The 22,364-nt window shown below is 28.9% G+C and overlaps 2 protein-coding genes across 4 annotated transcripts in view; one reads left to right on the top strand and one right to left on the bottom strand.

Annotated features, from left to right (window-relative positions):
* LOC107436532 (uncharacterized) overlaps window positions 1-22,364 on the bottom strand; it is a 190,815-nt gene that overhangs the window by 99,725 nt on the left and 68,726 nt on the right. The gene's annotated exons all lie outside the window — the stretch shown is intronic.
* The window catches only part of LOC107436531 (uncharacterized), a 53,218-nt gene continuing 45,293 nt past the window's right edge, over window positions 14,440-22,364 (top strand). The window contains exon 1 of the mRNA XM_016048293.4: window positions 14,440-14,658. Coding sequence (XP_015903779.1) covers window positions 14,554-14,658 — 105 coding nt within the window. The 5' untranslated portion in view covers window positions 14,440-14,553. The remainder of the gene's footprint in view (window positions 14,659-22,364) is intronic.

Consider the following 22,364-nt stretch of genomic DNA (forward strand, 5'->3'; position numbering starts at 1 on the left):
ATTCACATTGGTTGTAAACCTAATTTGTATTTTCTCTTTATGTGGTAAGAACTGCGAAATACTCAAAAAGCACTAACGAACGACAGCTTTTTTTTTAAGTGTCCTTGATATAACATTTCTAAAAAAATTTTTTTCATGATAGTCCTGTATGATAATTTATATAAAATGGCTGACAACGTGTTTTGGAAAGTTTTCTTAAGAAGAAAAGAGTTTATAATAAAATGTTTTAAATTTTCAAGACTCATAAAAGTTTGCAAAGATTAAGAATAGTTTATTGATTTTGATTGTTATCTACGTGGAAAAAGTACGCCAAATTTTTTAAAAAAGTTTGATGTTTTTAAAAAAATGTTTTAGCTTTTTGTTCATTTTTAAACCCTGATAATTCTTAACTGTGTGGTGGTTTATTTAGCTGGGAATTATTGATTTGTCTCACGTGTAAAAGAATTTTTTATTTTATTTCTCTTTTCGCAAGAGCATATACGTCTGCAGAAAAACAAAATGTATTTATGTTTTAACTTGTCTAATAAGGGCAATCATATTTAAGTTTTTATATATATATTTATCTTATTTTATAACCGTCGCGTTGAACCGCCTACCCAAATTTTTGTGTTAACGACTACTAAAGTTCAACTCCGCAGCCTTGTCATTTTGAACTCAATTCAGAAGACAAGAGGACTCCTGGGTCAAGTATTGGGAGAAATTTGCCTTCGTGGAGGACTTTTTGATGGAGCTAACCCGTATTTGCGTTACATGGTGAGGAAGATCACGAGAACTTCCCACGGATAGTTTGACAACAAAGGTACTGTAACCCATGATCTGTCTGCAACTGAGGATATTTCACGTCAGCACTGAGGTTGGTGCAAGCCGGATGCGGAATTCGTATCGACCAGCCGTCGCCGAGATTCGAACCCGGTTCATCTCATTGGAAGGCGAACGCTCTATCCCCTGAGTCATCACGCCTCAAGTTTATATATATGGATCAATCGAATAAAATAATTTTATAATATTTCATTTCTATGCACTTCTGTTTCTTGAGCAAAATTCATTTTACTATTCTCTCTGCGCGGAGTGTATGTTTGATTACTACAACAAACAAATTTTATTTTAGGAATTAGTGTGCAGATGCAAAATAAATTCGTACTTTACATTGTTACACAAAATAGATTCTAACGTAACATTGCAACACAAAATAGATTCATGGTGCTTCTCTACACCTTATTTGGTTCTAGGCGTAGTGAAACACCAAAATTAATAGTTATCTATTATTATTTTTATTATTATTATTTTGGTTTTAAGATATACTGGAATTTTTATCACTGTAGACTTAGCACAAATGGAGAAAACAAGATGCTTCAAAGGAACATTTTAAATAGAAAGTTTGATATATAATTAGTTCTATTACGTATTCCTTTTAATAAATACACAACAGCTCGTTGGAGTTTTTTCGGAGGTGAAAATAATTAACCCTTTGGGCACAGATGGGGTCACCGGTGTCCCTTTTATGTATTTTTTCTGAGTCTGTCTGATATATTTCGGTACGTTTCAATTATAAAAAAGGCAATTTAATAATTACTTAAATATTCTGTTATTTTATTGGAATTATATTTCTTCTAAAACATAAAATCAAAAAAAAAAATAATAATAATAATAAAAAATAAATAAATGAATAATAATAAATAAAAATAATAATGAATAATAAAAATAAATAATAACAATAATAAATAATAATAATAAATAAAATTTTAAATTTTGAAAAATGAAATTTTTAATTTTAAAAAAAAAGTAGTTGGAAAAAAAACTTTCCATTCATATGCAAAAAATAATCAATAATGGATTTTGTAAATTAAAGAAATTTCAATGATTACTTACTATTTCTTTTGGATTTAAAAAAACTGCAAATTTGAAAAATTATTGTTCAGAAGATTTCATCTAGAAAAAGACACCACTGTTTCATGCTGTATTTCATAACCATAAATCATTAAGGCTAAATATAATATTTTCCCTTTATTTTGACCTAAATTAATACAAAACAATAAAAAAATATGAAAAATATGTTTAATAAAAATTCTACGAAGTGCTAATAAACGTAATTTCAGTACTTTGTGTTCCTCTTAATTAGTGTTTGGATTTATCTCCAGTTTTTAAAAGGTAAATGAAAGCTCAAATATAAAGTGTTGATTAACACGATATTTTGTGTTGATCAACACATAACTCGGAGGAGAATTACACCACTATTTTTACCGTGTAGATGTACCGGCATATTTTCGACTAATTTAGACTTTATTTGGTATGCCCATTTCAAAATTTGAAACTAATTTTTCTTTATTATTCTGGTTTCAGAATTTTGGCACAGTCCACGATGAATCTGCTTAAAAAAAAAAAAAAATATTCTGTTTCGATCAATTATAATAATAGGCCAAAACTGAATATAAAATTATAATAATAAAATTATAATAGTTATTCAGTTTTGACACAACAGCAAATCTACTGAAATCAGCTAGTCAAAATATAATCGAAATCAGCTGAAAAATCTCGGGGGGGGGGGAAGCATTTTTCAGGACTGTGAAAATCGCATGGATGAGAAAGCAAAACTATTTACACATTTGAAAGCATCACTGAAAATTTATTTAAAATCAATGCATAGGTTTCAAAATGCGGGTTTTACCGTTTTTTATTCGACATTTTCAGACAGAAATAGGCCAAATGAACAATTTAATAGTATTTCTCCCGACTGTTTGTGTTCACAGCTATTAAAAAAAAATTATGTAATTCGGTAAAAAAAAACTGAGAGGCTGTTTTAATGCAAATCGAAGTGAAAAACTGTTATTACAGTTGATGTAATCTTTGCAAAATATTCCTTTTAAAAAAAATCCATTCCATAAGCAGAACTTCATAATGTAAAGCTGCGCCCTTTTTTCCGTCCATCCGTTCAAGCAAAGTGATAGGGTGCAGAGGGATGGTGAAGGGGGGGGGGCTTGACTGTCAGAGTTGGGGGGAGGGGGGATACGAAAGGATGGATGCTTTACTTAATAATATGTTTGAGTGGTTAGTGTCAGGTCAGACAATTATAACAAATTTATTAATGTCATCGTGCCTTATGATTTGCCACAGATCGATTTTTATTTTTGAAGAGCGCATGCCTATGTGTTAGCTTGTAGTATTATGTACTACGGTATGCTTCTGAATCTGCAGCCTTAAGGATTGGTATCTGATTATGTTTAATCGAGAAAGCATTTATTTCAAATTAATTTAGTTGTATTTATTGTTAAAGAATTCATTTAAAAAATAAAATGAATATCCATAATGTTCGTTTTTTAATTGAAGAAATTTTTTTCCTCAATTACATTACTTAAAAATTAGGTTATTTAATGAACAGTAGCCAAACCTTTTTTTGAAGTAAATTTATGCCCCCCAATAGGAACAGGATGAAAAAAAAAAAAAAAAGTTTAATCCTGCACGAAAAGTAACCGGATGAGGGGAGGAAAAAAAAACCATATTTGGAACGAATATTAACCGGATTTGAAGGTAGAATAAAGCAATTTGACACGAATAGTAACCAGATGAATGAGAGAAAAATTAGCTTGAACAGTAACTGGATGAAGGAAGGATAAAACAAGTTGGCATGAATAGTTACCGGATAAAGGAAAAATTTTTTTAGCACGAATAGTAACCAAATGAAGGAATAAGGATTAAATAATTTGGCACGAATAGTAACTGGATGAAGGGAACAAAATTGGCACGAACAGTAACCGGATTTGAAGGTAGAATAAAGCAATTTGACACGAATAGTAACCAGATGAATGAGAGAAAAATTAGCTTGAACAGTAACTGGATGAAGGAAGGATAAAACAAGTTGGCATGAATAGTTACCGGATAAAGGAAAAAAATTTTTAGCACGAATAGTAACCAAATGAAGGAATAAGGATTAAATAATTTGGCACGAATAGTAACTGGATGAAGGGAACAAAATTGGCACGAACAGTAACCGGATTTGAAGGTAGAATAAAGCAATTTGACACGAATAGTAACCAGATGAATGAGAGAAAAATTAGCTTGAACAGTAACTGGATGAAGGAAGGATAAAACAAGTTGGCATGAATAGTAACCGGATAAAGGAAAATTTTTTTTAGCATGAATAGTAACCAAATGAAGGAATAAGGATTAAATAATTTGGCACGAATAGTAACTGGATGAAGGGAACAAAATTGGCACGAACAGTAACCGGATTTGAAGGTGGAATAAAGCAATTTGGCACGAATAGTAACTGGACGAAAGAAAAAAACAATTTGACATAAATAGTAACCTAATAGAAGGGGGGGAAAGGAAATATTACAAGAATAGTAACCTGATATAAACAACTTAAATTTAGAACAACTTAAATTTAGAACCGGAATAAATGAATAAAAGCGAAATCGCATACGAATAGTAACCAAATTAAAAAAGACAAAAGCTAAATCGAGCATGAATTAAAAGGAAAATAACTTTGAAACGATAGCAAAAAAAAGTACTAAATCTGGAAACGAACAATAAACAAATTTAAAAAAAGCAAATATAAACCATCCGCGAATAAGTAATCAAATGAGTAGAAGCATATTCGAATACTCGTAATACTTTTAAATACACTTCTAAAACATACTCTTACTTTTAAAACATACTCGTACATAATAACATAAAGTGGAGTAAGTTGTCTAAATTTCCTCGGAAGGGGAAAAAACTTAAAAATAATATTTTCTTTTTAACACTACTCAAATTATGCAAAAGCAAATATCTGAACTTAAATAACATTAAAATAATTTCATGTACCTGTTTTATTCAGTTAAAGAACGGAATCAGTATTAACTCTTTCTTAAAAGCAATACATTTTTTTTACTATGTAGATTGATAGGGCACACATTAACAATTTGAGTAACAGTCAAGTTCAAAAGTTTGTTTCACTTATTGTATCAAGGAATTTTTTTTTCTGTCTTGATTCTTTGGATATTCAAAAATAAATAAATGACGCTACATTAATTTCCTTAATTGTAATATTCATAAACGGATTGATTTTTTGTATTATATTTTATAAAATGATTGATGATTGAATCTGTAAAGTAATAGGGTTTTTTGTACGATTAATTTTCATGATAAAAAATTTTAAATTGCTAAGTTACCACAGATTATTCGTGGTGTTTCTGATTTTTTTTCTTTAAAGCAAATTAAGGTTTCTGCTGCTTTTAAATATTTTTCTACGCTTGGAAAAAAGGTGCGTAATTATAAATTTTTATGTCGAAATCTTAATTGTATTTCTAAATTTGATTGTTATTGCAATGAAAAAGATTTTTCAAAATATATTGATAAAGATTACGGACCTAAAGTAGGGGAGAGTGGGGTCAATTGTAACAGGGTACGATTGTAACAGAGCAAAAATTTCGAGTGTCGGGTTTTAGATTTGGTTCTTAGGTGGCGCACAAGGTGTATTTAATAAATCTACATGTACACCCCTGCTGGCAACCATTTCTAGGTTCTTTTGAAACAGTTACATCACAAAAGATATTTTCACGCTACGTAAGTAATTTTTTTGGCATTAGAATATTATATTGTAACAAAGTAATTTTGTTTAAATCAATAAAAATTATTAACCGAATATGTAAGTGGACACCTTAATTAACATTTCAGAAAAAAAAAGATTAGTTTAGTTAATTAACTAGCATTGTTTTTAACAAATGAAGCTGAAATGGCGTCTTGGGGACAATTGTAACAATAAGTAAAGGGACGATTGTAACAGCTGAAAATAAATAATCTTATGCTTACAAACAATTACTTAACTCTTTAAGAACCACCAATAGTTTCCTATATCATTTATATTATGTTGCATGTGCATTATTTTATTTGTCACCTTTCATAGCATAAATTAAAAATTTTAACCCCTTAAAGTTAAAAGTTGAACCTTTGAAAAGTTGAGTCTCTGCTCATTATTATTTTTACTCCTAAAATATAACTACTATTTTGATTAATAAAAAAATATATCACTACTATTTTAATAAGTATAATTAACTATGTTTTAGTTGAATTTATGAACTGTTACAATTGACCCCGTAAGTGGGGACAATTGTAACAAGTGCACGACTGTCGAAAATTGTTAATTACTAATATAATAACATTTAAAATAAGGTATTTATTTTTTTTTCTAGTAGAGAATAGTCTACTTTACTCGTCTGTCAATTAATACTGATAATATATTGGATTTTCTGTTAGTTAAAAATAGTTAAGTAAAAAATGTTACAATTGACCCCACTCTCCCCTATTGCCTATAAACTCGTACAAAACATGTTATTATTAAAACACTACAGTGCGTCTTATAATTTGGTCTCATTATTATAATATACTAAGTATATAATAAATATTCTATACTTGTATAATATATCGTTTAATTTTTCCAATCGTCGAATTTATATTATTTATCGTCTAATGTAACCAATTGATACACAAACTTAAACAAGTGCAAACAGTCGTGTAAAAACATTAAACAAGTGCAAACAGTCGTGTAAAAACATTAAACAAGTGCAAACAGTCGTGTAAAAACATTAAACAAGTGCAAACAGTCGTGTAAAAACATTAAACAAGTGCAAACAGTCGTGTAAAAACATTAAACAAGTGCAAACAGTCGTGTAAAAACATTAAACAAGTGCAAACAGTCGTGTTCTATCTACATTAAACAAGTGCAAACAGTCGTGTAAAAACATTAAACAAGTGCAAACAGTCGTGTAAAAACATTAAACAAGTGCAAACAGTCGTGTAAAAACATTAAACAAGTGCAAACAGTCGTGTAAAAACGGTAAAGCTGTATAGACTATCACCTGATAATTAAGATTTTACATAGAATCTTATAGTGCGTCTCATAATTTGGTCAAGGACTGTAACTATTTTTATGCCCTCCCCATTTTTTAAAGAACTTATATCACTGTCATATGATATGTTTGTTCGAACGAGGAATAATTGCAATAAAATAAGCAAACAATTTTACCCAGGACCCATCTGGTTTCAAACTTGTTTCAATATGGGTCTAATAAGAACATACACCGAGGGACTGATATTGGGGTGTCTAGAATTTTTAATATTGGTCCAAGAATGACATCCAATATTGGACAGAGATTCATTTCTATCTAGAATTAATATTACAAAATATGGCATCCCAATATTGCAGATCTATGAAGAGCCTAGATAGATATGATTCGTGATCCATTATTAAAAGTCATTCTGGGACCAATATTAAAAAAATCTAGATATCCCAATATTACCTAACATTAAAAGCCTAAAAACTGTAGTCTGAATTGAACAATTCCTCATACGGCCGATATTGGCTGAATTGCGACTGTAAAATATCTAGTGAATCTGATCATTCTACATAGAGCCGATATTGACTGAATAGTGGTTATAGAATATTGGTAGAATTGGATTATTCCACATTAACTGAATAGGGTCTGAAAATAGAGCCTGAATTTAGCAATTCTATATAGGGTCTTTATTTTATTTTATAACCGTCGTTGAACAGCAGACCCAATTTTCGGATTTACGACTACTAATGTTCAACTCCGTAACCTTGTAATTTTGAACAAAATCCAGAAGATAAGGGAACTCCTGGATCAAGTAGTGGGAGAAATTTGCCTTCGGGGAGGACTTTTTGATGGAACTAACCCGCATTTGCGTTACATGGTGAGGAAGACCACGAGAACCTCTCACGATTAGCCTGACGGCAAGGGGACTCTACTAACCTATGATCCGTCTACCACTGAGGATATTTTACGTCTGTACTGTGGTCGGTGCAAGTCGGATGCGGAATTCAGATCGACCAGCTATCGCCGGGATTCGAACCCGGTTCACCCCATTGGAAGGCGAACGCTCTATGAGGTGAACCGGGTTCGAATTCCGGCGATAGGGTCTTTATTAGCAGAATTGGGGCTAAATAGTATGGGCGGAATCGGACAATTTTATATAGGGACTATATTGGTTAAATAATGTCTATAGAGTATCGCGTCAGTACGACAATTCTTTCTAGGGCCGATATTGGATGAAATATGGCAGTAAAATATCGGGTTAATCTGACTATTTTATATAGGGCAAATATCGGCAAAATAATGGCTCTTTAAAGCGTTATTGAGCCAAGATTCGTTAATATCGATGACTATTAATCTGACTATTTTATATAGGACAAATATTGGCCAAATAATGGCTCTTTAAAGGGTTATTGAGCCAAGATTCGTTAATATCGATGACTATTAATCTCACTATTTTATATAGGACAAATATCGGCAAAATAATGGCTCTTTAAAGGTTTACTGAGCTAAGAGTTTTGAATATTGTTCCAATGAGAGCCCGATCTGTTTTTCTGCTAGAAACTCTTCCCCCTCCTTACCTGTTAGTAAAAAACAAGATTTTTCATAATGTTAAAAGAAGAAAAAGACGACAACCTAATTATTGAAGGTGTGAGCGGTATCTTTATCATATTTGACTATCAAAAGGAACTGGAAAAAAGAAACTGGCGATGGCTGCTTAAATAAAAGCCAAGATGCGGCTTACATTTGGCGGGAGATTTATCACACCATTTGAAAATTACACATGTGCCCGAATCTAGATGCTAAAAATGTCAGTCTGGTGTTTGCCTGTGTGTTATTACTCTTGAGCAAGTGTTGAAAGGTTGGCAGATTAAAAAAAAAAGAAAAAAAAAACTACCGGTGTATTACTTAAGATTGAGTTTATATTTTCCTTTTTTTTCTGAGTTATGTTTGCCTATTATTTCGAAGTTGGAGAATCGCAATTCGTTAGATGGGGGGTGGCAGATGATAGAACAAAATTAATGGGATTCCATTTTTTCTTCTTCTTGTTGTTCGTAATCTTTTTCAAGTGGGATAGGCCTGATCGGACACCTTCGCATCTACCAGAGAGGCAATTTTGAAACAAACGTGCGGTTACAGTCAAAAAATGATGTAGTTTAAAAATGACTTATAGTTTGCCCGGAGAGTTTAACACCTCAATAAGAGCGAGGTATGAAATTTATATGGGGAAGCTTCTTTAAATTAACGGCTTTCGAACGCTCTTTGAATGGTTTTAGAGTTTTATTAGAAATATTTTATGACCATTACGCTGTTTGTAATTTAAAGCGAAGAAGAAAAGAAATATATATGACAGCAAGGTGAATCATTCTGAAGGTCTAATATAGTTATTAGACGGACAAATAAGTTCTGATCAAATAATAAGTTACTTTTACTGTACAATATAGGATGCACACATTCATTAATCCATTAAAATAAACTTACTTTTTAAATTAAACCTACCAGTAGTACAGAGAGAATATAAGGATGAATAATATTCGGAAATAGGCTTAACAGTACAAGAGCGAATAGAAATTATACGTGATAAAATCTCTTGATACATTTCGCAGAGATTTAAAAATTAGAATATAATTATATTTATTACACAATTAAAAACAATTGTGCATTGCAATAGGAACCTTTTGCTCATTTATTCTCTACTAATTTTCTAACAAATGTCCATTTTGCTGTCTGATGAAAAAAAAATGATTAAAATAAAACAAAATAACACAATATGAAAAAAAATTTTAAAACTATTTCAATAAAAATCCGGGAATAAAGAAAGTTATAATCTTTTCATCACCTCTCACGTTTAGATCCGCAAAAAGGAGTGCTTTCTAATATAGTATCTATCAATATAGCCAAAGCAAGATATTTCAATGCATTAGGAGCACTCAAAATGTGTATTTTTTTATAAACAAAATAGAACACATTAAGTAATAAATATCAAGTAAAAAACAAAAAATTAAATGTAAAGAAGGAAAAAAAAACAGAACAAGATATAAAACGAAATCTATAAAGCTATAATAGATATTTTATAATATTGTTATAATTTGGATATTGTTATTATTAACTCAATGATTTTATATGGAATTTGATTACTTTAGTTGGGTATCGAATGTTTTTCATTTTTATTTATCAAATTCTGAAAGAGTTTGTCAATTTGTTCTTTGGATAATAAACATTACTACACATTCTTTTAATTCTATTCGTTTGATTAAAAATGGTATTTAAATAGATGTATTTAGAAACATTAGAATTCCAAGTATTAATATTAAAATAAATTCTTTTATCGTATAAATCAACTAAGCAGATATTTTCTTCTTTTACAATACTCAAATCCAAAAAATTAATATTATCATCATGATTACTATTTCCTCTGGGTAAATATTATTTAATAAAATTGTATAATCTTGAATATATATATATATATATATATATATATATATATATATATATATATATATATACTAGGGGGCTAATACGCTTGTACCTCTACTTCCGACGTCAAAATATTATTATCTATTAGTATTATAAATATTTAGATCTATTGGTAAGCAGAAGTAGTTTTTCTAAGTAATCATTTTTGAAAATAACAATTATATTGTTATAACAATATATAGTTATAATTACATTACATTATATTACATTATAATAATAATAAAAAAATACAACTATTCTCTTAGTTTTAAACTCGAAAATTGAATTAAAAAAGCAATAATTAAATTAATAGCCGCACAGGAAAATAACTTTAAATTAAGGATACAAAAATCTTTATAGAAAAACAATACCTTTATGACTTATTAGTTTTATGCTGATGACAACCAAAACATTATGGAAATGAATGAGGAAAAACTGGATCCTACCACGTGATTTTCCGGCCAATAAAAATGCACTGACAACGATGTAAAACTGGTACACCATCATTAGACATACTCAAAACAAAATAAAAATTTCTACTAACTTTAGCTGGTAAGCTTAGTTGTAACAATTCTCCTTCTTGCTCCAACTCCCGTAATTGATGCTTATTTATCATTCGTTATTTCTTTCTATGATTGACACGCGTACTTGTTTATAAAATAAAGAAATAATGATCTCGAGGGAGAAACATAAATTTTCTACAACAATGGATAAACGGTCAGTATTTAATTAAAAAAAAAGTTGAAAAAAATATTTCAATTCGGAATAACTTTCAAATAAATAGATATTTCGAAAAAAACAAAACCTTGTTAGAATTATAACACAAAATGATCCTATCAGCACATTAAATTTATTATCAACAGTTGAATTTCAACGGAAAAGGTTTTCTTTACTACAAGTTTAATATTCTTGAATGAACAATCGAATTATAATTTTTTTTTTGTTCCGCCAAGCTTTTTGTGCACTTTTCTATGCGCCTTCGTAATTTCTGGTTTTAGCAAAACAAAATGTAACATAAAGCAAAATAAATAAATAAATAAATAAACAAAAGAGCAAATAAAATTGCAATATCTTTCACACAAATAAGAATTTAGAAAGAAAAAAAAATACTACATTAAGTTCATAATTAAACATGACCTTCGCAGCATAGGCCGAATTTCATTCATTTTGCTGCCAGTAGAGCGACAGTTATTTTATTTGTACTGATAAAATATGTTATTCATTTATTTGGTCAAAATATCAACTTGTTTGATACATTTGTTCGAAAATAATAATTTAACAGCATATTCCCAATTAAAACTTTCAACGTACTTAAACGAACTTAACTTACTTAACGTACTTAAACGAGGAAGTACAAAAGTAAATATTCATTGTAAATAAATAATGTACCTAATATGGCACAATATTTTATCGAAATAATATTCTTTTCCCATATTAAGCAGAATCGTATTTATTTTTTAATAAAATTAGCAAATTATCACTTAATATCGAATGCAAATTATAGCATCATTGAATATATATTGCTATTATTTATTTACTGGAAATGACGATTAAATTTATAAACTAATATTACTCATAAACAAATATAGCAAATAAATTATTGATGAATTCAGGTTTCGTTTGATAAAAATTAATAAATAATTACTGCATTATTTATGAGAAAGGAAATCTTGTATTATACAAAATACGTAAAATAATATTTGATATAAAAGGAATTTAAAAAAATAAATAAAAATAAGAATGAAATAAAAATAAAATTAAAATAAATAAAATAAAAATAAATAAAATAAAATAAAATAAAAATGAAATAAAAATGAAATAAAAATAAAATGAAATAAAAATAAAATAAAATAAAATAAAAATGAAATAAAAATAAAATGAAATAAAAATAAAATAAAATAAAATAAAAATGAAATAAAAATAAAATGAAATAAAAATAAAATAAAATAAAATAAAAATGAAATAAAAATAAAATGAAATAAAAATAAAATAAAATAAAATAAAAATGAAATAAAAATGAAATAAAAATAAAATAAAATGAAAATGAAATAAAAATAAAATAATAAGAAATAAAATACAATTAAAAAAAATAAAAATAGAAATAAAATAGAAAAATAAAATAAAAATGGTAATAAAATAAAGAAATAAAAGAAGTTTTTTAAAAAAACAAAAAAAAAAAAAAAAAAAAAAAAAACTTTAAAATAAATAAAAAAGAAAAAAAAAATTAAAAACAAAAAAAATGAATTTTTTTTTTCAAAAACTATAAAAAATAAATAAATAGGTAAAAGTTATTTTCTTTAAAGTATTATGTATGTAAATATAACTTGCGTTAGATTCATTTCTTAGTTCATTCTGATAGTTTACTTTAAAAATATGTATATTAAAAAAAAAAAAAAGAGCCGATAAGCAATAAAATGTTATTTTCTTCCTCGTTCGAATTGTTTATCTGTATCACCGAACTTCTGCTAACGCTCTAGCTTAATGTCCTAACATAACACTTTTTTCGTCGTCGGCGTGGGGTGTTAGCAAAACGTTCACGCCGAGCGAAGGCGTTTGTCATTTACTTCAGTTAGTCATTACTTTTGTTTTTCATCATTCAAAATTCACAATACTCTATTAGAAATGAGCAGTATATTACGCGCAATAAATTTATAGCAAAGTGATTATTAGAGTAATTTTAATTAAACTATGAAAGTTACTTAATAGAAATAAGAAATGCATAAAAAAAAAAGCTAATTCAAGGAAAATTTCTTAACGTTAAGCTAATGTCATAGTGTTTTATAAAAATTAAAGACGTTAAGTAAGGCTTTTTATTTTTCGATAAATTAGAAAAGAAATTTTTTTTATAAAAATAATGGGTGTTCATTTTTTTGTTGAAATTAATTGATTTTAATGCCTTTTTTTTATATTTATTTTTATTTTTTTGTCTTTTTTTTGCTTTACGCAGTTTTGCTATTCAATTTATTTTACTATGCACGATGGCACATTTATTCACTAGGTATCGGAGTTCACTAAATTTCCTGATTAAAAAAACCATTCTGTTAACACGTTGAATGCAACGCTAATTTTACATGGCTTGCCCGTCCGGCCAAAATGATTTTTTTGTGTTCTATATTGCATCAATTTCTTCAAACCATTTTAGTAACAATAATAGTAATAAAAAAATTAAAAGCATTTAAAATTTACTCTAATTATGGTATTCTTATAATCTTGGCTTCGGCGGTCACCGGTGACCCCGTGGAGATACAGACAAATTCAGTGCCGATCACCGGTGGCCCCTATGGCATTCGACGTGTTAATGAGTTAATTTTTTTTTATTATCAAAATTCGAAACCATATTTTCCATTTGGAGATCCAAAGTTCAATTTGAAGTAAAGTTCAATCATAGTATAATTATCGAGCAATAATTTATGAAATTTATTTTTTGATAATTTATGAAAAACTTCACTTATTAAAAAATAAATAAATAAAAAAATTTTAAGATTTTATTTTATTTATTTAAAAATCTTTTAATAGAAAAAAGTAAGGATTGTTTCCCCCATTCGTTGAAAGTTATCAACATCGTTTGCATACATTTCGAACAAAAGTATGAGTACTAACTTTCAAAAACAATAAAATGCAAGTAAATGGAAGAAAAATGTTATTTTGCAAAAAGAAAAGCAATAGCTGTTTTTCTTTCTTTCTTTTCTAAATTATACATTATCAGATGAAGAAGTTTAAATACGTATTTCCTCTTGCAACCAAATTCAAATTCCAGCAAATCGCATTACATATTCGAAACACAAATACAATAATTTAAGAATGTGGACACCAATCAATCGAACGCGAAGTCGAGCAAATGGATTCATTCACGAATCCACCGATTTGAAAGAAAAGAAAAGATCAATCGAAACGAAGATGAAAAGAAGAGAAAAGAAAGAAAAAGAAAGAAAAAAGCGCGTATCGCACGTGGTTTCTTAAGAGTCATCACGGGTCTTTCTTTTTCAGGAAGAAGGCAGTCCCAAAGCGGCATCGCGTGCCATTGGAGAATCACCCTGCGGCACAGTTGATTGGCGGCGTGCGTCGCAGACCACCCCCTCGCCATGTAACAAGCCGTCCCCCCCTCTCTCAGCACAATTCTAATAAACTTACTCCCCCACCTCCCACCCGCTCTTCTGTTATGAAGTCGGGTATCTTTTTCCTTATATTTTGCCATTAGTATCCGAAAAGGCGTTAGAAGTGCCGGCAAGGCGTTTAGCAGGTTCCGAGCAAGGCGTTAGGCTTAAGAGTTGTTTTGACCGCTTCCATGTCCGCGTGTGTGGCCGTCGATACGACCGCCTGCACGTCCACCGAAGGCCTGCGGACGTATTACGGCTCGGAAATGACCACAGAAATGGCCGACTTTCATGATGTAAGTCAATTATATTTCATCTTTTCTCTCTCCTCTTCTTTGCAACGTTTCTTATTTCTTTCAATACAGTAAAGTAGAATGCAGACGACCGTTTCTTTTATGCTAGATATCGTGAAAAAAAAAATCTATCGTCTGCTTAAAAGAAACTGGCCCCTTTGATTGTAACTCTGATGTTTTATTCGATTAAGTTAAGAACAAAAGAAGAAAAAAAAATCGATTACTTAAAAAATTTGTGCATGATAAACTTGTTTATTATCCTCAACATCATTAACTTTTTTCTGGTAAATCTTTGTGCAATACCCTTATTTCTTAGATTCAATTTTGCAAATTTAGTTGCAAACTAATTTTCAACGAGGTGTGTGTAAAAATAAAGAAACATATTAAAAAAAAGGAATTTGTTTAAATTTTCATCTTGTAAAACCAACGCCTTCCCCTCCTGATTGCCGTAAATATGTTAACTTGCTTTATAAATATTTAGGAAAAATTGGGAAAATATATCCAAATATACATGTACAGTAAGATCTCTGTACTCCCAGAAATTTTAATTAATACTATACATCGATATAAAGCATGATGTTGGTTAAAATAATGCCTTTGCAAAATGCTTGTTTGTATTAATTGATTATAAAATAAGATTAATTTGGCTAGTAAAGCAAGTTTGTCCCAATGCTTTGTAATAAAAATTTGATTATTGTCTTAGAATTATTTCGTTTCAAATTACTTGATATTTATACTTTAATATAATATATACTTTAAATATACATTTCAATAAACAATATATACTTTAAAATAAGTAAATATATACTCTAAACATCCATCCATACCTTAAATTGAAATTACATATTACTTCTCCAAATAAATAAATTGTGAGTAGTAATTAACAGCCCGCATTTCCTTATAATGAGTGTTAATTAAATGGTAAAATCCTTAGTGAAAACGTAAGGGTTATAAAATGGAGACATTCACGACAGATGTTTCCCCTGTCTCCATGCATCCTCTGAGTCGCGGTGGCTCAGAGGATAGAGCGCTCGCCTCCCAATGAGTTGACTCAGGTTCGATACGAATAACTGGTAGTTCGCAGCTGGTTGATATGAATTCTGCTCACCAGTCACAGTGTTGGTGTAAAATATCCTCAGTGGTAGATGAATCATAGGTTAGGACACACTTTTCATCAGGCTAACACTAGATTTTCGTGGTTTTCCTCTCCATATAACGCAATTGTGGGTTCTTCCAAAAAGTCCTCCCGCCAAAGCTAGTTAGTTCCAATTCTTGATCCAGGATTTTCCCTGTTTTCTAAGGTTGGATTCAAAATTACACGACTAAGGGGAGTTGACAGTCGTCAACTCAAAATTGGATTGGCTCAAAGTCGGTAATAAAATTTTTAAAAAAAAACTGTCGTGAATGTTTCCAATTTATGAACAGAACATATTTGTCTCAAATCTATTACGAAAAAATTGTTTTCTTTTACTTAAATTTATTAAATAAAAGATTTTTTTTTTATTGAAAATGACTAATATTTATCGTAAACTACAGTTTAATTCTTATGCGACCTGTTGCCATATAACCCCTAAGCACTCTGAACATAAAATGGTAGATAATTAATTGACATTGCTTAAAGTTCTGCAGAAATCGTAAAAAAGAAATTTAAAATTTTTTCAATTCTCTGACACTACTAACTTTTTCCTCCCTAAGAAAAACTTAGAAGTTGATGTCTCTGTCTTCTTGTTAATAAGATTTTTATTTTTAACTGAAACAAATACTAAAGAAAGAACAGGTTTGGAATTTGTACAAGTTGACTACTTGCGGGTGCAAGTAGTCACTTTTTAAAAGGAGAACGAGGTTTTTCTAAAAAAGTTTTTTCTTGTCTTATAGACATATTATTCATATATTTCTTATAGATTACCAATCAAAATGAATGTAAAAATTTAAAAAATTTTTAAATCTAACTTTTCTTTTTTTTGTTGGAAGATTTTACATAGAAAAACTGTTGGCTTTGATCACACTTGAAGCTTTTTGAAAAGGTATCCTTTTTTACCCACTCAAAATTTGCATTAACCGAAATGAGCACTTGAAGTTAAATGCTTTTTCAGTAACACCACCATAGAAACACATTTAAATATAAATATTGAATTGATGATAACCATTGAATGATCGAATTGAATTTTAATATAAATATTGAATGATTTGAAAATCTCTCATATCAAAACCAGAAAGAAGTTAGTAACTCATTTTAGTTGACCCGCATTTCGCATGATTTTAAAAAGCGCGATTTTTCAAGTTGTGCCATAAACATTTCGTGAAGTGTTTAGACAATTTTGTCTGATATGCAATTAGGAAATGCCATTTCCACATTTTATTTTTTCTATACTTCATAAAAATAGTTTTCCGATTTGTTCAACCAACAAAAAGGTTAGATTAGCACTAATTGACATCTTCAGTGAAATTTTAATGCATAATAGTATAAGAACATTTCCTTAAAAATATATATATATAAATATTTTTTTCCTTGATCAATTTATGAAGAATTTAGAATAGCTAATTTTTGTTATGCAGGATCAATTCAGTTCTTGATAATAAAGATCTACTTAGACCGATGGAATTGGAACAATTTTCAAATTACGTAAAATATAAAAATAAAAAAAACAGTAAAAAATAAATAGAAGACTTGGAAAAAGAAAGATCGCGTATAACAAGGCCGCTTTGTTGGAAATACTGAAAACAACAAACCAGAACAAGAAGTTCAAGTTGTATATATACATAAAAAGAAAAGGCGAAAACGTGACATAACGTGTTGTCGTTAATATTGGCTACTACATTTTAATTGTGTTATAAATTATGTTCAAACAATGTTACACTAATGTAGATCGCTGCGTAACGTTGCATGTGATTATTTGTAGTGATTATTTGCTTCTGGGCTTCAGAAATTCGGTATTGAATGATTTACTCCGGATTTTGGGGGGAAATCTTAGTGCATGTTGTTAAAATTATTTATTTGATTAATTATATGATTAAAAAAAATAATTGATTCATTTCAATGCTTACAAAGATTATTCTTTTGAGTGTAATAGATTTAATAAATGTTGCAAAAGCTTACAACTTAGTTATAAGTATTTAAGTACATCATCAGTATTGATCACCGTATTTATTTAGTTATCGAATGAAACGCTTTATTTAAAATGTCCCAGTTGATGATTTCAGAGAAATATCAACAAAGCTTCACAGCATCAGTAATAAGGAGTGTTATGCAGATTTAAATTTAGCGTCTCTTAAAGAAATAAATAAAAAATAAAAAAAACTAATTTACATTTTTTTAAAAGTCAATCCCTACTTAGGCGAACAACGAAAAATTTTATTTTAGTTACTTTTTATTAAATGATTAGAAACTTTTTTCTCTTACAGAAAACTGAAATTAATTAAATTTAATTAATGAATTAGCATTTGAAATAACTTAATTAAAATGAAGTAATCATCCTCTACAACAGTGTTTCCCTAACGCATGACTTTTGTGTACCCTTTCTAAATTTTTCGTAACGCTGCGTACCACTCATAAAAAAATTAATGTATTTTTTACTATAAAAAAATTGCACGAAAGTAAAAAATCACAACTGGCTGTTGACACCACTAATTATTAACTGTTAACTCTGCAAAACTAGCCAAAAGGAAAATACGCAATCGTAAATTTTCATGGCTAGCTTTGTTTTTAAATGAAATTTTCGTTTGTTGCAAGATATTTCGCATTAGAACGCGTACCCCCACTAAACTGTTCCCGTACCCCTGGGGGTACGCGTGCCACACTTTGGGAAACACTGCTCTACAAATTTTAAAAAATGTACTTGAGCTTCAATAGTTGAATGAAAAATATTTTATTGAGTCATTGTAAATTTGAACAAGATATATAAATATGTATAAGATTGTGAAACTTATAGGAGGAATTGGGGGGGGGGAGGAAAAAAAAGGCGCGTAGTATCAGATAACTATAGAAGTATAAATTTGGTGACGTGGACGACACGTGCTACCACGTAATGTTCTTTATTGAATTTATCTGTCACAGCGAACATAAAATAATTAAATGTGCGCAATACATTTTTTTCTTTGTTCAAATAGAGCTATAAGTTAGAAATCATTGGTGTTATTTTATAATATGCGAAAAAACTGAACGGCTTATAGTAAAATTTAAAACAATGACCAACGCTTAACCCATCAGAAAAATTCCATTCCGTTTTTCGCTCATTCCTTTCTTAATGAATGAATTAATATTTGAAAAAACTGTATTAACATCAAGTGTCATCGATAGTTTTAAAAAAATGTATTTGATCTTGAGTGGATGAATAAAAAAGAGTAGGAATTAAAAAAGTAGGAATTAAAAAAAAAAAAAAAAGGATTTATGAATAATAATTTCTAGACGGTAATAATGCATCCAAAAGTATAGTTTACTTGAAATACAAACAAAGTTTCTTAATCTATGAAAGCGATGGTCGATAAATATTTTGGTAACAGAGTTAATTTATTAATAAGAGATGCAATTCTGTATAGTTTATGTGCCTTTCCGTTGCCTGTCAATAAGATTTTGATTTAAACATCTTAATTAAATATGTTTTTTGAGCGATTCAATATGTTCCAATTCACTTCCATTAGAAAATTAGAAATCACATAGAACTGAAATCTTCACTGTAAAAAATTTTGATCCTAATTAAGGTAAAAAGTACAAGCACCTTCAGTGCACCCACCGTAACATCCATTTTACAGCGAAACCCATTTTTACTGTGAAATGTTATACTGTAATTTTTACAGTTATATTTATTTTATTACAGAAATTTCACAGTAAATATTACTGTAAAACTTATGGGTTATCAGAGTTTTGATTGATCCAAAATTTTTTACAGTGTTTATAAGTATTTAGAAAGCTAATTATTTAGTTCGGAATAATGCTTTTTTTTTCCCATAAATATTTCTCGTACAAGATTATACTCGACATCAACGATAGAATAAAAGCATAAGAAGCATCAGACTTCCGAAACATATTTTTTATAAAAAGACTTTATTAATTATTTAATGTTAATTAAGAGGTCAGTTGTAATAAGATCACACACAATTTTTATTTCAATCTACATTAAAATTGTTTTAAGTAACAAATCATATCGTATAAAAACTTATTCAGTTGCAATATTCATTTTTGTTATCATCTGTACTACTTTATTATATAGTTTTATTTAGTAATTTTTTAAGCGGTTTCTTTCACATAAATATTTTTAAAATTAAGTTTCTTAAAACATTAAAACAATAAACATATTTTAAAATAAATTAAGTTACTTAAAAAATTAAAGTAGTGAGCATTTAAATAAAAATTCAGTTTCTTAAAGCATTAAAGACAATAAATATTTTTAAAAAAATAAGATTCTTAAAATATTAGGAAAGATAAATAATAATAAATTTTAAATATTTTTAAATGAAAATAAAATTTAACAAAGTTGATAAAAATTTTTTAAAATTTTCTTAAAGTTTTTTAAAACATTAAGACAGTAAACATATTTTAAAATAAAATTAAGTTTCTTAAAATATTAAGATAATTAACTTTTTTGAAATAAATTTACATCAATCTTGATTTTAAAAAGTTAGTTAAAAATATTGAAAGTAATGAATATAGTTAGTATTGAAATTATATAATTTATAATTCTCAATTTATTTAATACAGTATTTATTTGCATAATTTTGTTTAATATCAGGAAAATTTAGGCACCAAAAACATTGAACAAAAGTTAGCAAATGTAGTTAGTATAAAAAATTATATAATTTCTATTACTTAATTTATTAAATACAATAGTTATTTGCATAATTTTGTTTAATATCAGCAAATTTTAATCACCATACATATCGAACAAAAGTTAACAAATATAGCCAGAAAATATAGTTAGTAAAGAAATTATATAATTTCTATTTCTTAATTTATTTAATATAGTATTTATTTACATAATTTTGTTTAATATCAGGAAAATTTAGGCACCACACTTATCGAGCAAATGTCAAATTAACGAAATGAACAATTTTAGTTATGAAACTATTTCCTAAAGTCTTAAGGCAAATAAATGTATAGATGTAATCGGAAAGATTAATTAAAATTAACACCATAATTTAAATCAATAAAACTCTGGGAATTTCGCATCAAAAATTTCAGGGAATTTGGTTTTGTTAGGAGAATGGCCACAGTTTGGCTTGAATAAAGGAGGAAAATGAATATTTAAGAGAAGCAGATTCTGTTTCAGAACTATATAGTTCACAGTCAACACATGTCCTTCAACAACAAAAAATAAATAAAAATATTGAAATAACTTTAATTAATCAACTAAAAAAAAAAAGTAACAAAATCCGATAGCTTTTTTTTTTAAAATAAAATATTCAAACCTAACCTCAATCAAGTGTTTGTTTCGTTTTCCTGTGTCTTGTTTTAAATGTCCCGACGCAAATGCTGTTCCAAAATTAGTTAAAAGTACCCATTTAAATAGTTTTTGTAAATTATTTACGACGAACTGTCGAATTCTAACGACGTTAAAAAGAAAAAGTTTTGTTGAAAAACAACGATTTCTAATGAACATGTATATGTATCAATTGATCAAGTAATGATTACATAAACTTATCCTCATCGTATCAAAGGCCTGTGATTCAATTTTCTGTATTCAGACGAATAAACAGCGATCTGTTTTCGAGAAGGCACTGTTTTCTCTAAGAAAAAAAGAAACGAAAACTCGCAAATCGTTCAAATGTGTCTATGCACCTTTCTTTTGCATCATAAATATTTTTTTTGTAAGTACGTATTTTTTAAAATTTTTTTTTTACTAATTAAAGAATTACTAATTTTTAAATATAATTGCTTAAACATTTTATAAATTTCCAAATTTGATATTTTGTGATGACCTGCACTCACCACTTTTCCATACATCATATTCTTGTAATTTTAAACCCTATTCAGAAGACAAGAGAACTCCTTGATCAAGTGTTGGGAGAAATTTTTCTTCGTGGAGGACATTTTTGAAGGAACTAACCTCATTAGCGTCGTTTGGAGAGGAAAACCACGAAAACCTCCTACGGTTAGCCTAATGACAAGGGGATACTAACCCATAGTCTTTATACCACTGAAGATATTTTACGTCAGAGCTGTGGTCGGTGCGAGCCAGGTGTGGAATTCGAATTAACCAGGGATTCAATCCCGTGTCACCTCATTGGGAGGCTGTGAGACGAGCGCTCTATACTTACACTTATTTTATTTTATAACTGTAATTGAACCGCCTACCTAATTTCGGGTTTACGAGTACTACTGCTCAACTCCATAGTCTTGTAATTTTGAACATAGTCCAGAAGACAAGTGAACTCCGGGATCAAGTATTGGTAACAAGTCGCTTTCGTGGAGGATTTTTTGAGGGAATTAACTAGCATTTGTGTTACATGGAGAGGAAAACCACGAAAACCCCCGAAAGTTAGCCTGATGGCAAGGAGAGTTTAACCCATGATTCGTCAACCACGGAGGATATTTAACTTCAGCACTGTGGTCGGTGTGAGCTGAGTTCGGAATTCGCATCCACCAGCCATAGCTGGGATTCGAACCTAGACACCTTATTGGAAGGCGAACTCTCTATCCCCTGAGTCGAAATGGCTCATACCTATACTTATGTAGGTGAAACAGGCTTTGCCACGTAAAGCTTCTCCCTCTGTAA

Source organism: Parasteatoda tepidariorum, chromosome 6 (genome assembly GCF_982258835.1).
Source record: "Parasteatoda tepidariorum strain Cologne lab strain chromosome 6, Ptep-v5.0, whole genome shotgun sequence".
Classification (NCBI taxonomy): domain Eukaryota; kingdom Metazoa; phylum Arthropoda; class Arachnida; order Araneae; family Theridiidae; genus Parasteatoda; species Parasteatoda tepidariorum.